Source organism: Oenanthe melanoleuca, chromosome 13 (assembly GCF_029582105.1).
Source record: "Oenanthe melanoleuca isolate GR-GAL-2019-014 chromosome 13, OMel1.0, whole genome shotgun sequence".
In the NCBI taxonomy this organism is placed as follows: domain Eukaryota; kingdom Metazoa; phylum Chordata; class Aves; order Passeriformes; family Muscicapidae; genus Oenanthe; species Oenanthe melanoleuca.
Genome location: NC_079347.1, coordinates 6,367,519 through 6,380,922, shown reverse-complemented (window position 1 = coordinate 6,380,922; position 13,404 = coordinate 6,367,519). Strand labels below are relative to the sequence as shown.

Here is a 13,404-nt window from a genome sequence, read left to right as displayed (position 1 = left end):
TGTTTCTCCAGTGACCTGTTCTGGAGCCAGGAATGGTTGGGGGTGGAAGGAATCTCAAAGCACATCTCGCTCCTACCCCTGCCATGGGCAGGAACACAGGGATAGCCTCTTCCCTGGCCCAGCATGGGAATGCTGGAGGTTGGGATGGAGGAGAGGTGGAAGGTGTCCCACTGCTGTGGCTGGAGCCACCCAGGGAGCTCTGCTGTCCTGGGATGGAAGCCAGGACAGGACTTTACCATCTCTGTGCAAGCTGTGAAGAGTCTCTAGGTGGAAAGGGGGGGGGGTGTGTGGTGCTGCTCAAAAGCAGATCCGGCTGGGGCAGAGCATCCAAGCAGTCCCTGCTCCCACCCTCAGGCTCTCCTGGGCTCTCCTCCAAGCTTCTCTTCCAGCTGTGGCAGCTCCTTCTCATCTCTGGTCCCCACACTTCCCCTCAAGCCCCCATGGAGACAAGAGCTGGGCCCAGCGTGTTGGTATACATCATACATTTATTAGTGAATATCCCTCTCAAAATCAGCCACAACATTAAAAAAAATAATGATTGCACTACTTGGTCAAGCAGAACTAGCAACTTTCATTTTAAAAAAAGTACAAATCTGTTAAAAATTTCAATCAGTATAATACACATATATATAATACAACATACTAGTTATGTTAAATGCTACAAAACCAATATGATTCCAATGGAATGGAAAAAAACAAACACTTTTAGAGCTTTAAGAACCTTTTTTTTCTATATATTAGCCTTTTTTCAAATACATACATGGGAAAAATGAGGTAACTGTAAAATGTGCAAGTAACAGAGCAAAAAAAATTATATATATATATTTATATATATATATATATATATAAAAACTTTCTAACACAGAACACACGTCCTAGCACCTTCCGGGGAGCCGCGGGGAACGCGGGGTCCCGCCGGAGGGCCCGGGGACTGGTATAATAGAACAGTAAACAGTCCACTATCCCACCACAGGAATTCATTGGTAAACAGTGGTATCTACAGCGCAGTCAGCAATCACAAACACCCTAAATAATTGTTTTTTAGTATTTTTTTTTTTTGTCATTTTTTCTTTTTGTTATTTTTTTTTTAAATGATACTTTTAGCTGCTCATTGGAATAAATTCTGCAGCACACGAGCTGTGAGCTTTCGAGTCGCCGTCAAAGGACCGTAAGGCTTTCCTGGCTCCCTGGGCACCGCGAGGGCGGGAGGGGAGGAGGGGGCGTCTCCGGGGGCGCGAAGCCGGGGACTCCTTTGGTTATCTGTCACTGAGTGAGGGACGGGGAGGGGGCCGGGGTCCTGCCCAAGGGGCACCGAGCCCAGCGGTGCCGGGGCCCTCGGCCTTGACGCTCCGCATGGAGGGCAGCAGCCGCAGAGGTGGGAAAGGGCGGCGAGGGGGAGCTGGCCCGTAGCCCCCCACCGCTCGCCGCCCCCCCGCGCCCGACCGGGCAGCATCCGGGGCTGACCCACCGGTGGCTGGCACTGTCCCTCTGGCCCTCAATGTGGGGGACACCATCGTGCCCACCCAGCTGCCAGGCGCGGCCCCTCATCTCGCACCCGGCCGAGCCACCGCCGGGGGCCAGCCCCGCGCCTGCCCCCCGCCCCGCGGGGAGCCGCCCCGTCCCACCCCGGTCCCTTGCACACGCCGCCGCCCCGCCGCGGGCGCGGACACCGCGGGGACGGCCCTGAAAGTCTCACGGTCCTGCTGTGGCGTTGCGGACATGTGCAGTACAGTGCATGGCAGTATCAGCTGAGCACAAAAACCCCTCTCCCCACCCCCCTCACCCCACAGCCGGCTAGACGTAGCCAAGACCACGTTCCAAGCTGGTCAGACATGCATGCATATTTGTGAACATTTACATAGGGCTGGCGTCCGCTCGGAAGCTCCCAGGCGTCAGCGACGCGCCAGGAGGGGAGGGCGGTGCTCTCACCACCACCCCTGCCACCGCCTCCCGTCACCCTCCTTGCTAATTAATCATGCAAAACAACGGCCACGCGGGATTGATGGAGCCGGGCGGCGGCGTGGCGGCTTCTCCCCCGGCCTCTGCACGGGCAGGGGGGATACGGTGGCAAGGGGACCGCTCACAGCTTCCCCTGCACCAGCAGGGCCAAGGCCAGGGTAGCACTGAAAATACTCCACGAGGTTATGAATAAAACCCACCCCGCTCCGGGGGTCGCAGCCTAGCCGGCCCCTCGCTGCTGCCCCCCGGCCGGGGAAACCGCACCGTCCAGCCAGCAGGACGGGGCACGGGGCTACCTTGATTTACGTCGTCGGGACAGAGAAACGAGCAGGAGCCGGGGGCCGGGCAGCACACCGGGGACACCACATGCCCAAAGCCCTAGGGATGGGGGTGGTGTCCCCTCCTCAAGCTTGGCTGCCTTGCGGGATGCCACAGGGCCTGGCCCCGGGAGCTGCGCTGGCCAGGCACAGGGGAATGAACAGGGAGAGGGGCCAGGTCTGCACCAGCACCATCCTCCCGCTGGCGAAAGCCCCCAGGCAGCCTCTGGGGCTTCCCAGGGCAGCCGAGGCAGGAGAGAGGCCGTGCCAGGCTGCGCACAGGAGCGGGGACAGAGGCATTCCTGTGTTCCTGCCCTTCTGCCCCAGCCACACCCCGGGGTTGCTGGTGTCCCACCTTGGCCGCACTCCGCCAGCCACCTCCTCCGGCTGTCCCCGGGGCTGGGGTGCCGCCGGCATCAAACCCGCAGCGCTCCCTCCTCTCTCCTCCCCTCTGAGGGGAGGAGCCGCCTGCGCGCCCCTAGGGCAAACGGCCAAGGAACCAAAAACGTGACGGAAATGAAAAGGAAACAAGGGGGGGAGGAAAAAACTATCGTAAAAAAAAGAAATAGTGACAAAGGGAAAAACCACTAATTCCCTAGCAGGGTACAAAGACCTGGAAAGTGATGGAGCAACAACAGCGTCTTTGGAGCGCAGAGGGCACGGCCACGCACCTCCCACCTCCAGCACAACACGATTCGGGGCTCTGGGAGCGCAGCGGGCAGGCGTCCGGCCGAGTCCGTGCCCCGGCGGGGAGGAGGAGGGCTGGCCGGGAGCCCGGACTGCTCAATGCTCACCACATCCGAGGAGAGGCTTTGGGGAGGGGGGGTAAGCGCAGGGTCAGGCCCCAGCAGCGGGCAGCGGCCCCCGCCCCAGCCCGGCGTCCTTGTCCTCTAGCGAATTGTGCGGCACAGCGCCCCCGCCAGCCTCAGTCCGCCTCCCGCTGCACCTCCGACGCGTCCGCCCGGCAGATCGGGCACGTGCGGTTTGCCTGCGGGCAGCGAGACAGGGGCAAGTGAGTGACACCACTGGCGTTCACTGGATCCACCACGCAACACTGGCAAGGCTGGAACTGCATCCCAGGAGTGACTTTTCCAGCCCTGCTTGGCCCCAGCCCCCAGTGCACACAGGGCAGTGAGGATACCCAAAAGGCAGCACCCTATAAACACAGCACCCCAAGAAGCCACCCTGCTCCCCACAGCAGGCACAGGCAGTACCTTTAACCATTTGTCGACACACTTGGCGTGGAACTCGTGGTTGCAGGGCAGGACACGGAGAAGCTGCCGGGCCTCAAAGTCACTGAAGCACACGACGCACCTGGGGGAAGCAGCCATCAGTACAGCCCCACTGCCAGCCCCTGAGCCCTGCCAGGCCCCCCACGTGCACCCCCAGCTCACTCACAGGGTCTGCTCAGACTGGTGGCTCTCGGGGTTGAAGCGGTAGGACGGGAGGTGCTCGATGTCTGCTTTGGTGAGTCCCCGTGGCTTGGCCTCCCCCAGCCGCTCGGCCAAGTTCAGCAGTGCCTGGAGGGAGATGCAGAGGTTGGTTCAGCTCATCTCATGTTGTGGCACAGAACCCCTCCAGGCTCTCCCCTCCCAGCAGAGCAATCAGCAAACCCCACCAGCTCTCCCATCCTATCACTGCGGGGAAGCCAAGCTGGCGCACCTCATAATTTTCCATCTCCACATCATCCACGTCCAGGTCTAAGCTGATCGTGGGTCCCACGGCTGTTGGCGACACAGGAAGCATAGAACTGGGGGGACAAGGACAAGGCAGTCAGCATGGGGCAGCAAACCCCAATGTCCACCCTGCCACTCTCCCAGGGGCAGAGCACCCTGTGCCAACAGAGTGCCACTGTGGCCCCCATCCACAGTGCCACCCCTGCCCTATGTATCCTACAGTATCCCCAGCAGTACTCACAGGAAATAGGGCAGGAAGCTCGGATAGTACGGAGGAGGCGGCGGAGGGGGTGGCGGTGGGGGCAGCGCCTGCTGCAGCCGGTACCGCTGGGTATTCAGCCTCCGGGGCATCATGTGGGGGTATGGCTGCAGGGAGAGACGGGGGACTCAGGGTTGTGCCAGCCCCACAGTGTCCCCAGCCCTTCCCCAGGATGAGGACTCACCACGCCAAATGGCAGTTCTTGGTGCAGCGGGTCGTGGGGGAGGTAATGCAGCGGCATGGAGGGCGACAGTGTGGGAGCGTGGTGAGACGGAGGGTATGTGAAGCCTGCAATGGGGTGCTGCTCCCCTCGCAGGTCCACGTCATTGTCTATCCTCTGCAGAGGCTGTGGGGGCAAGAGTTAGGCTGGGAGGAGCATCCCAAATTACACCTCCCTGATGCTATGAAGACAGAGGTACCCTGGGCACTCTGGCCATCACCCCCAGCTTAGACCCACAGGGATCATAGAAGGACAAGACCCCAAGGTGGTAGGTGCATTACATCCTCAGCCCACCCCTCCACCCCAACTCACCATACGTGGATGCTGGGCTTGGAGAGGTACGAACTGCCCCAGGGGGGCCATGTGGGGCGGCTGGTGGGGGGGCACTGGCGGCGGGGGTGGGTGCAGGATGTAATGGTCGCTGGAGATGATGGGGGGGAATGTCTGGTAGGAGACAGGAAGTTGTTGCATGGCACATGCCTGAATCAGCTGTGAGGAGAGACACAGAGAGAAAAACAAGGGTCAGACACTCCTGCCCCCTCTCCAGGGCCTCCAAAGGACCCTGTGCTCCCAGACACTTGTGCTACACTGGGCTTGGGTACCCACACAACCTCTGGGCACTCAAGGCCCAGGCTGTCCCCAGGCGTCCCCCGCTGTGACTCACCGGGGGTGGGAGGCAGCAGAGCGGGTAGTGCTGTCCACTGAACATCACTGAGCATGCTGGGAGCTGCTGGGTGCTGCACCCAGGGATGTGCTGGCCAGCGTGGATGGGGAAGCCTTGCGTCGTTACGGTGGTAACCGTGTAGGAGAGAGGGACAGGTCCCTGGTGCACCTAAGGACAAGGTGCCGAGGGCACAGTCAGGATACAGCCCTGTCTGAGCTGTCCTGACAGGGTCAGAGCAGGAGGCTGGGCACTCAGCACTGGGACAAAACACCTGGCATGCCCATCCAGGTGTGGCCAGAGGAATGGGCTGAGTGAGGGTTCAAATTGAGGGAGTTTTGGACCTTCTTTCCTCCACACAGACAGGCTGACAGCCTCCAACACATCACCATTACCATGGATTATGATGACAATTATCAAATGAACAACCCTACAAGGGGACTGTCACCAGCCCCTGGGAGCAGTGAGCACCCTGGACATGCCCAGCAGGCAGAGGAACCCCAAGATTTATCTCGGAGAATCAAACACCAGTAGGCTCAGGGCTGGGTGATCCCAGCAGCAAGTGGCCAGAGGGGACCCAGGGATATATCACCACTCCAGACACCAACCCAAGGAACACCACAGGATCACACTTAGGAGTGGGGCTGGGGGCTGCAGCACCTACCTGGTCATGCAGATCCACCATGAATGGGTTCTGGTGGGGCGGGTGAGCGGCTGGGTGAAGCATTCGTGGCGGCGTGCTGGCAAGAGCGTAGGCGCGGGGCTCATCTACAGGGATGTGTGGCTGCTGGGGGAAGGCAGGGTGCACCTGGGGCTCATCCTGGCCCAGCAGGGTTGCCAGAGGTCGGTCGCGTCGTCCCCACTGACGCCTGGCAGAGGGGCTGTGGGGCCACCGCAGGAGAAAAACAGAGCAGGAGTGACCCCCCAAGCCAGAGGGGCACCAGAGCCCCAGGCAGGATGGCTACAGGAGGATCAGTGCCAGCCCAGTGCCCAAGGTGAGATGCTCAGGGCATTGTGCCAGGTCAGATCTGGAGCTGGACAGCTCCAGAACCAGCTCCTCTGCTCAGCCTGCAAGTGCCCTCTCTGTGTCCGCAGCATAAAAAGGACCCCTGCTCCCCAGAGACCCCTCATCTGGGCCAGGTAAATGTGCTTCCCTTTCAAGGTCCCCCCAAGCCCCACTGGGAACCGGCGCCTTGCCCCAGAGCAGGACCAGAGAACGGGCCCCACATCCCCACATGCCACAGGGGACAGGGACAGGACACCACGCCGCAGCCCGTACCTTCGCCGGAGGTGGTCGGGGCTGCTGCAGGGTCCCCCCGAGAAACGGCGCTGGGCAAAAGGGGCAGAGGGCGGCCGCCTATTCACTGCCAGTTCCCATGGTCGCATTGGTGACGTCGGGAGGTGGATGGGCACACGGGACCTCAGGCTCCAGGCAGGGCAAGACACCAGCACCTTGAATTCTGCAAGAGGGATAGCGGGTCATAGCACTGTCCCGCCACCACTCAGGCTGCTGCTCCATCCTCACAAGGATGGTGATGCTGATAGCTGGAGCTCCCACTGCTCCTACCCCATCTCCTGGGGCTGGATATGGCCCTGAGAACGGCTAGGAAGAGCCTGTCCCCAACCCTCTTGTTACTGTCCCTCCTCTTTATGGCCCATGCACAACACAGACTCAGAGAGAGAGAAGCACTTATTTTGGCACAGAGGAAAGAAAGTGATGAAGAGCGCTGTGGCAGCATCCCAGCCTGCTGACCGGCTCAGGGAGCCTGAGTATGGCATAGGGAGTCTCCAGCAGGTCCTTGATGCTGCTCTGGGAGGGTGCTCTTTGTTACTGAGCTCCTGCACTCCTACTCTGGAGTGACACTGCTGCCCCAGTGACGGGTGCAGGGGCTGGTGGTGGCAGCAGGGCTCATGGCCCTTCTCTGTCAGGGCTGTGCCTTTCAACCCTTTGCTGCAAACAGGGCACAGCCACACATCCCCATGGAGCAGGAGACAAGCAGGGGACAAGGAGGGGACAAGTAGGGGCTGTGCTGAAGCCAGGCAGGCAGCTCTGCTCCCCCAGCTGCTCCCCAAAGCAGTGGGACAATGTGAACACTGCCCTGGCCCTGCCCTATTTTCCCTCCTGCACCCAGCCTGACTGATGTTCCTGCACCAGATAGGACACAGCTCAAACCCTCAGCCCCAGTGAAGCCCAACACAGGCACAGAGGAGACATCTGCATTCGGGGCTGAGCTTCCCCAGGCTCTGCTTTCCCAGATCCTGAAAGAGCCTTCCTGGGCTCCACGTGTATCCAAGATCCTCCCTGCGTACCCTTCCATTGCCCAGCTTCCTTCAGCATCCACCAGGCCAGCACACAGCAACAGCCGTGGCCTTGGCACCACAGCCCACACGCCCCTACATCCAGCTCGCTGTAGGCTGGGGAGGTCCCCCTCAAAGCAGCTTCTTCAGCCCCACCTCCTCCTCAGTGCCCATGGCAAAGACACACCGGGGACAGGAAAGACACTCCGGAGACCTGGAGCCTGGAGAATGCTGCTCAGCAGGGGGATCTCAGCCCAGCAGGGAGAAGCTGCAATGTCACTTTTGGGTGATGGGTATCAACAACCACTGGGGCAAGTCCTGTACCACACACAAGTCTCTTCTTAATCTCACCTTCATCTCCACACTACCGTGGAAGCTGAAAGCAAATTTCTCTTTGTTTTGGTAGGAAAAAGGAAGAAGTAAAGCAAAAGTCACAGGCTGAGCCCCCCCAAAACCTGTCTGTGACTGTCACCAGGGAAGGGGGTATGCCTGAACAGGTTCCTTCCACAGGGAGTTTATTCTGCCCACCTCGAAGTTCTGCCCAGCTGCAATATGCCCCTGAGTGGGCTGGCGGCCAGAATGCAGCAATAACCCAGGTTGTGAAGAAGCCTTTCTGAGGTGTTACTGCTTCCAGTTGCACATCCTCACTATTGAAGCACACGTGGTACCAAGGCCCTGTGTGATACAGCGGGCACCTTCCAGACCAGACACCACAGCAATGGGCTTGGGGATGGGCAGCATGTCCGCAGAGGACCACTGAAGCCATACAGGGGCTCGCCTGTTCCTGGGACCTCCAGTCCAGATCAGGGAGCTGCCTATGCTCCCGGAACCCCAGGATATATCCCGAGGCAGGATGACACCCCCGACTTGCAGGACAGCGCTGGGCAGCCCTCATCCTGCCTTATGCACCCATAAGGTACCCACCCTCCTGTCCCAAGCGAGCACACCCGGCTCCCTCCGCACCCGTGGCTGGAAGCCAGCGGCCACGCGGAGCAGGGTGACCGTGACCCCGCGGAAGCCACCGCAGCTCCGAGGCGAAGGGGATCGCGGTCCCGCAGCCCCTCGGAGGGGCGGAGGGAGGCGGCTCCCAAGCCCCGCCGAGAACAAAGTTAGCAGCGCGCCAGCGCTCACGCCCGGTGCCATCTGCTCGGGCAGAGCCGGGCTCCGGGGCTGCCGGGGGAGTCGCCCACCCCGGGGGTCCTGCCACCCCGCTGCCGGCTCCGTCCCGGCACCCCGAGCTCTCCCGCAGCCCCTTCCCCGCCGTTCCCACGCGAGCACTGCCAGCTCCCCCGCGAGTGGGGGGTCACCGCTGGCTCCGCCGCACCGGCAGCCCCTTCGGAAGGACGACCCCGACCCCCAATCCCACCGCCAGACCCGACCCGAGCCCGATCCTGGATGTCCGGGCCGGCGGCGCACGGCGGGGGGAGCAGCACATCCCGGAGCGCACCGACGGAGCGCCCCGCCGCGCAGCACCCCGGGGAAGCACCGCGGCCACCGAAACCCGGGAGCGCACCCCAGCCCGCGCCCCCCGCCGAGGAGCCCTGCCGGTGCCGGTGCGGAGCTGTGGCTTTAAGAGCGGCCGCTCCGGGGCCATGTGCTCGGCGCCAAACAAAAGCAATAACAAAGGCGGCCGCCGGACCCCGCCGCCGCCGCCCGGGGCAGGTGCCGTCGTGGGTCCGGGGGCAGGTCCCCGCCCCCGCTCCGCTCCCGCCCCCCCCGGCCCGCACGTACCTGCACCGATGGCCTGGGCCGCCGCTCCGGTGCCGTTGCGGCGCCCCCGCCCCCTCCCTCCCGCCGCTCTTTGTTCGCCGACGCCGGGCCCGGGCCTGCCCCCCCCCCGCCGGCCCGCCGCCGGCCCTCCCCTCCCTCCCTCCCGCCCGCCTCCCGCCGGGCCGGCCCCCTCCCCGCCGCCGCTGTTTCCGGTGCCTCTTTGTTTTCCGCGGCGCGGGGCGGCCGCGGTGGGCCGGGGTGCGCGCGGGGTGCCTGTCCCTTTAAGAAGCAGCGGGACGCACCGGACCGAGTCACAGCGCTCGGGGGCACCGGGGGCGCGCGCGGCTGGCGCGGGGGGGGACGGGGGGCGGCCGGGGGCACGGGGGGGGGGGGGCGCGGCGCGGCGCGCGCGCGTCCCACGTGACCAGGCGTGTCACGGTCCGCAGCCATCTTGGAGCGTGGGGCCGCCACGCGGGGCAGCGACCCCCGCCCGGGACCACCGAGAGCCGGGCCCACAGCGGGGGGCACCGGGCACCTACGACCCTTCCCGAGCGGCCTGGTGCCGCTACCGGCCACCTCGCCCCGCTGGGACAGGCCCTAAGGCTGGTGGCACCGTACTTGCGGCTGTGCCCCCGGGGCCCTGCTCACCCCGGTGGGCCGCGGGGACAGCAGCCCCGTCTGCCCGGGAGTCGCTGTGCTTCTGTGCTGCTGGTGGGCGGAAAAACCCGGGGGTGGGGGAGCAGGGGCTCGGCTCCCCACCGCCTTCCGCGCTCGGACCGGAGCACGGAGGAGCTGCTGCCCTCCCGCTCAGCACATCAAGCCCTTTGCCCGCACCGACAGCTCTCCCAGGGCATCTGTAGCCAGTTCAAACTTTTATGCACCAGAAAACCCCCTTTTGCTTCAGAAAAGCCTGCTATTCTCTCACATTAATTAAGCAAGAAGCAGGAACTACTCGGACCATCTCCTGCACACCTGCAGCTCACCTGAGCGAGTCACCCGGCTGGTGGCTCACGCTGAGAGCTGGACACCGAGAGGCCGAGCCACCGGCTCCCCGGGAGCTGCACACCAAGAGGCCGAGCCTCCGGGAGCTCAGGAGGCCGAGCCACCGGCTCCCCGTGTGCACCGGCAGCACTGCTCAGGCACCAGTCAAATCCCCGTGCTCAGGGCAGCGCATCGCAGCAGCTTCACTGAGCACCAGATGCTGCATCCGAGCCAAATTTCCCCCGGTTACAACGCACACTTAGAAATTCCCAGGTAGGCGAGCGAGCCAGCCGGCAGCCCTGATGTAATGCCTATAAACCAGCCCTCCCCTGACAGCTGGGCTTTAAAGTGCTAACAACCAAAAGGGAGCTAATTAATTTGTAGCATCACCCCTTTCAAAGAAAACCTCAGATCGACGATTTAACAATTCAGTAGCTCATTGCTGCGATGAGCAGTCGGATTCAGCTTTGCCAGATCCCAGCCCTGTGCCCAGGTCCCTTCAGGCTCCTCTCAAGGCTCTCACCTCTTCACCCCAAATCCAGGCGTGCAGGAGGAACTACACCAGGTTCAAGGATCCTCTAGGACATAGAGCATTCTGAGGCAAGATCCCTCTACCACCATAGGCAACTGCTTCTGTCCCCATGGTAGGGGACAAACAGGACAGGAAGGCAGCACAGCAGGGCAGACCTGTGATGGTGTCAGAGCCACGCACTCAGGCAAGAACTCCAGCAGGAAGAGCCAAAGGACTGAATCAGCCCAAACCTGAACAACCACCCTCCAGATCTGTTCAACTACAGCCTCTTTGCTTCAGGAGCTGGGGACTACAGGGAAGAGAAGGAAAACAGCATTCTGTCCTTTGACCTTGCCATTGTTTGTGGGCAGAGGCAGCACTGCACCTTCACAAGGCTGCCAGGACACGATCTGATCCTGAGCAGAGCACCAGTGGCAGGCAGAGGCCACAGATGGTGGGTATCTGTGCAGATGCTCCCTCCAGACCCGCTCCAGCATCACCAACTCCCCGTGGGCAGCAGCTATCGATGTCCTCAGGACAGCATCAGGAGAAGCCATTGATGGAACACAGCTCACACGCTGCTCATGCTCTCTGCCCAGCCAGGCTGGATCATTCCCCTGGCACAGCCACACTGCACAAAGCTATGCCCAGTGAGGATGGGGCACCACACGTCCAGCTGAAGGATCAGAGCGTGTGGGAACAGCTCTGCCCACACTGTCTCAGGGACACATCCATGCACACAGACACCAACGTCACACTGCCCCAAGTGCCCTCTGCCTGAAAAGCCATGTGAGGGGCCCAAATGATGCTACAGTAAGGCTGGTCAGTGCTTCTGAGCCAGGACAAGGGATCTCAGTCTGGCCACAAAGACCTGTGATACCCCTGATGAGTGAGACAGCCCGTAAGACTTAGAAAGCTCTCTACCTACAGGGGCTGCTCAGGCTGAACCTGGCTGCTCTACAGCCAACAGGTGGCCCATCCTTTCCTTCAGGATAGCCAGGGGCCAGCAGGACAAAGTCTTCCTGAGCCCAGGCTCTTTAAGAGACCATCTGCTGCCACAGACATGCCACCTCCCTTGCCCCATATATAGGTCAGGTCTGACACAGGATTAGCCAGGGTGATCCAATGGTGAGAGCACATCTCTCACTGGAGGCTTGGTCTGCCCTGTGCTCTCCCCGACACTCAGCGTGCCAATGCTTCACCTCCACATTGTCCTGGGCCTCTCATGCAAGCCCAGGGAGGGAAGGAAGCCCCAGGGCCTAGAAAAAAACTATGAAGAAACCAGCACCAAGAACACAGAATCTGTCAGACTGCAGGGAAGGAGGAGCAGCAGGAGTGTCCCTATCCTATCCAAGGCCCAACACAAGCACCAGAGGACATGGGACACCCCAACATGAGCAGGGTGAAGCGCTTCTCTACCGTGGAAATGGGGGAGTGAGGAGCTGCCTCCCTGCTCCACACACCCAGTGGAGCCGAGTTCACTGGCAGTGGAGGCAGGACGCCTCCGCAGTGATCACACACCACCCACTCCCACCCCCGGGCTGACAGCACTCCCATCAAACGCCTCCAGCCACACACACGTGGAGGATGCTGACATGAGGAGCGAGTAGTTGCACAGGCAGCGGAACTGATAACGCCCAGTTTCCTGTCGATCTCTCCCACGTGGATTCTCTGATGTCTAATAGCATGGCTGAGCTGCACTGCAGAGGGAGAACTAGCAGCACCTTCCTCCCCGAGAGCCAGAGCCTGTAGCAAGCCAAGACCTCAGAGGCAGCATCCACACCTGACACCTACCCCAATTGACACCATCCACCAAGTTCAAAGCAGAGTGAACTCACAAATAAACAGTAAGCTTGCAGCAAGCCTTCATTTCCTTAGGACAGGGCAAATAATCTGCAGAGATCTCCCCCTTCCTTCGTTTGCCCTAGAAACACCAGCATGACCTGAATAGCATGACCAGAAGGCTGCAGGGTCCAGCCTGGCCACCTCTGTAGCTCAGCAGCATCAAGGAATGTGTTGTGTCCTCCTCTCTCCTGGGTGGCCACTGAAGCACGCTGAACTACACACACCTCTGTCTGCCCAGGCATCTTGCAGCAGCCACTTCCACAGCTCAGTTGCACATGGGTGAGAAGAAAAGAGCAAATGCCACAATGTCCATCCCCAGCCTCCTGCCTGGAGAGCCTCCCTGGTCCTTCCTTTCCTTCCTGCTACAAGACACTGCTCTTCAGGACTCCAGACCCCTCTGCCCTTCACTCTTAGTTCTCATTTCAGATGGCCCTTTCCTACAACAGATCAACAGATCTGACAGCCCTTTGCAATCTCTCCTGAGACAGAGCCAGCTCAGGGAGGAGGGATCACCCCTCTTTCCCTTCCCTACACAGTATCCCTGGAGTCCCCAGCTCATCTGTCACCTCTCCACAAGCATCTCTCTGAGTCCAGCCTGCTCTCTACATGCTGTGGACAGTGTTAATGGCATTTGCCAAGTGAGCAGCCGAGGGCAGGAGGGGCCAGGCTCCAGACACCTTTCCCACTGCTTTTCACTGCACTCAGGCAGAGCAGCTCCTGCAAAGGGATACAGGCAGAGCCAGGAGCTGGTGGATGGCGAAGAGCAATTTCGCTTCCACTCAGCAAAACGAAGTGTCTCTTGAAAGCGCTAGTGACAGTCAGGAAGTTGGGCTGGGTGGTTTGTTTTGCATTTTAAGAAGCCTGCAGGGACACCAACAACCTGCAAGGATCATTTTCAGAAAGGAGTTCAGAGAAACTCATGATTTTCAGCAACCATTTACCCTCCTTTGTCCTTGACTAAAAATTT

At 60.9% G+C, this 13,404-nt stretch overlaps 1 protein-coding gene across 1 annotated transcript; it reads right to left on the bottom strand.

Annotated features, from left to right (window-relative positions):
* Window positions 1-465: 465 nt before the first annotated feature.
* Window positions 466-10,591, bottom strand: RNF44 (ring finger protein 44). Its single transcript, XM_056502331.1, is given in 13 exon segments — window positions 466-3,264; window positions 3,491-3,590; window positions 3,675-3,796; window positions 3,939-4,026; window positions 4,194-4,318; window positions 4,396-4,557; window positions 4,744-4,920; window positions 5,096-5,263; window positions 5,757-5,973; window positions 6,372-6,552; window positions 9,122-9,173; window positions 9,175-9,372; window positions 9,374-10,591. Coding segments are annotated over 13 exon segments (1,830 nt in total). The 5' UTR covers window positions 9,551-10,591; the 3' UTR covers window positions 466-3,201.
* Between the last annotated feature and the right edge of the window lie 2,813 nt (window positions 10,592-13,404).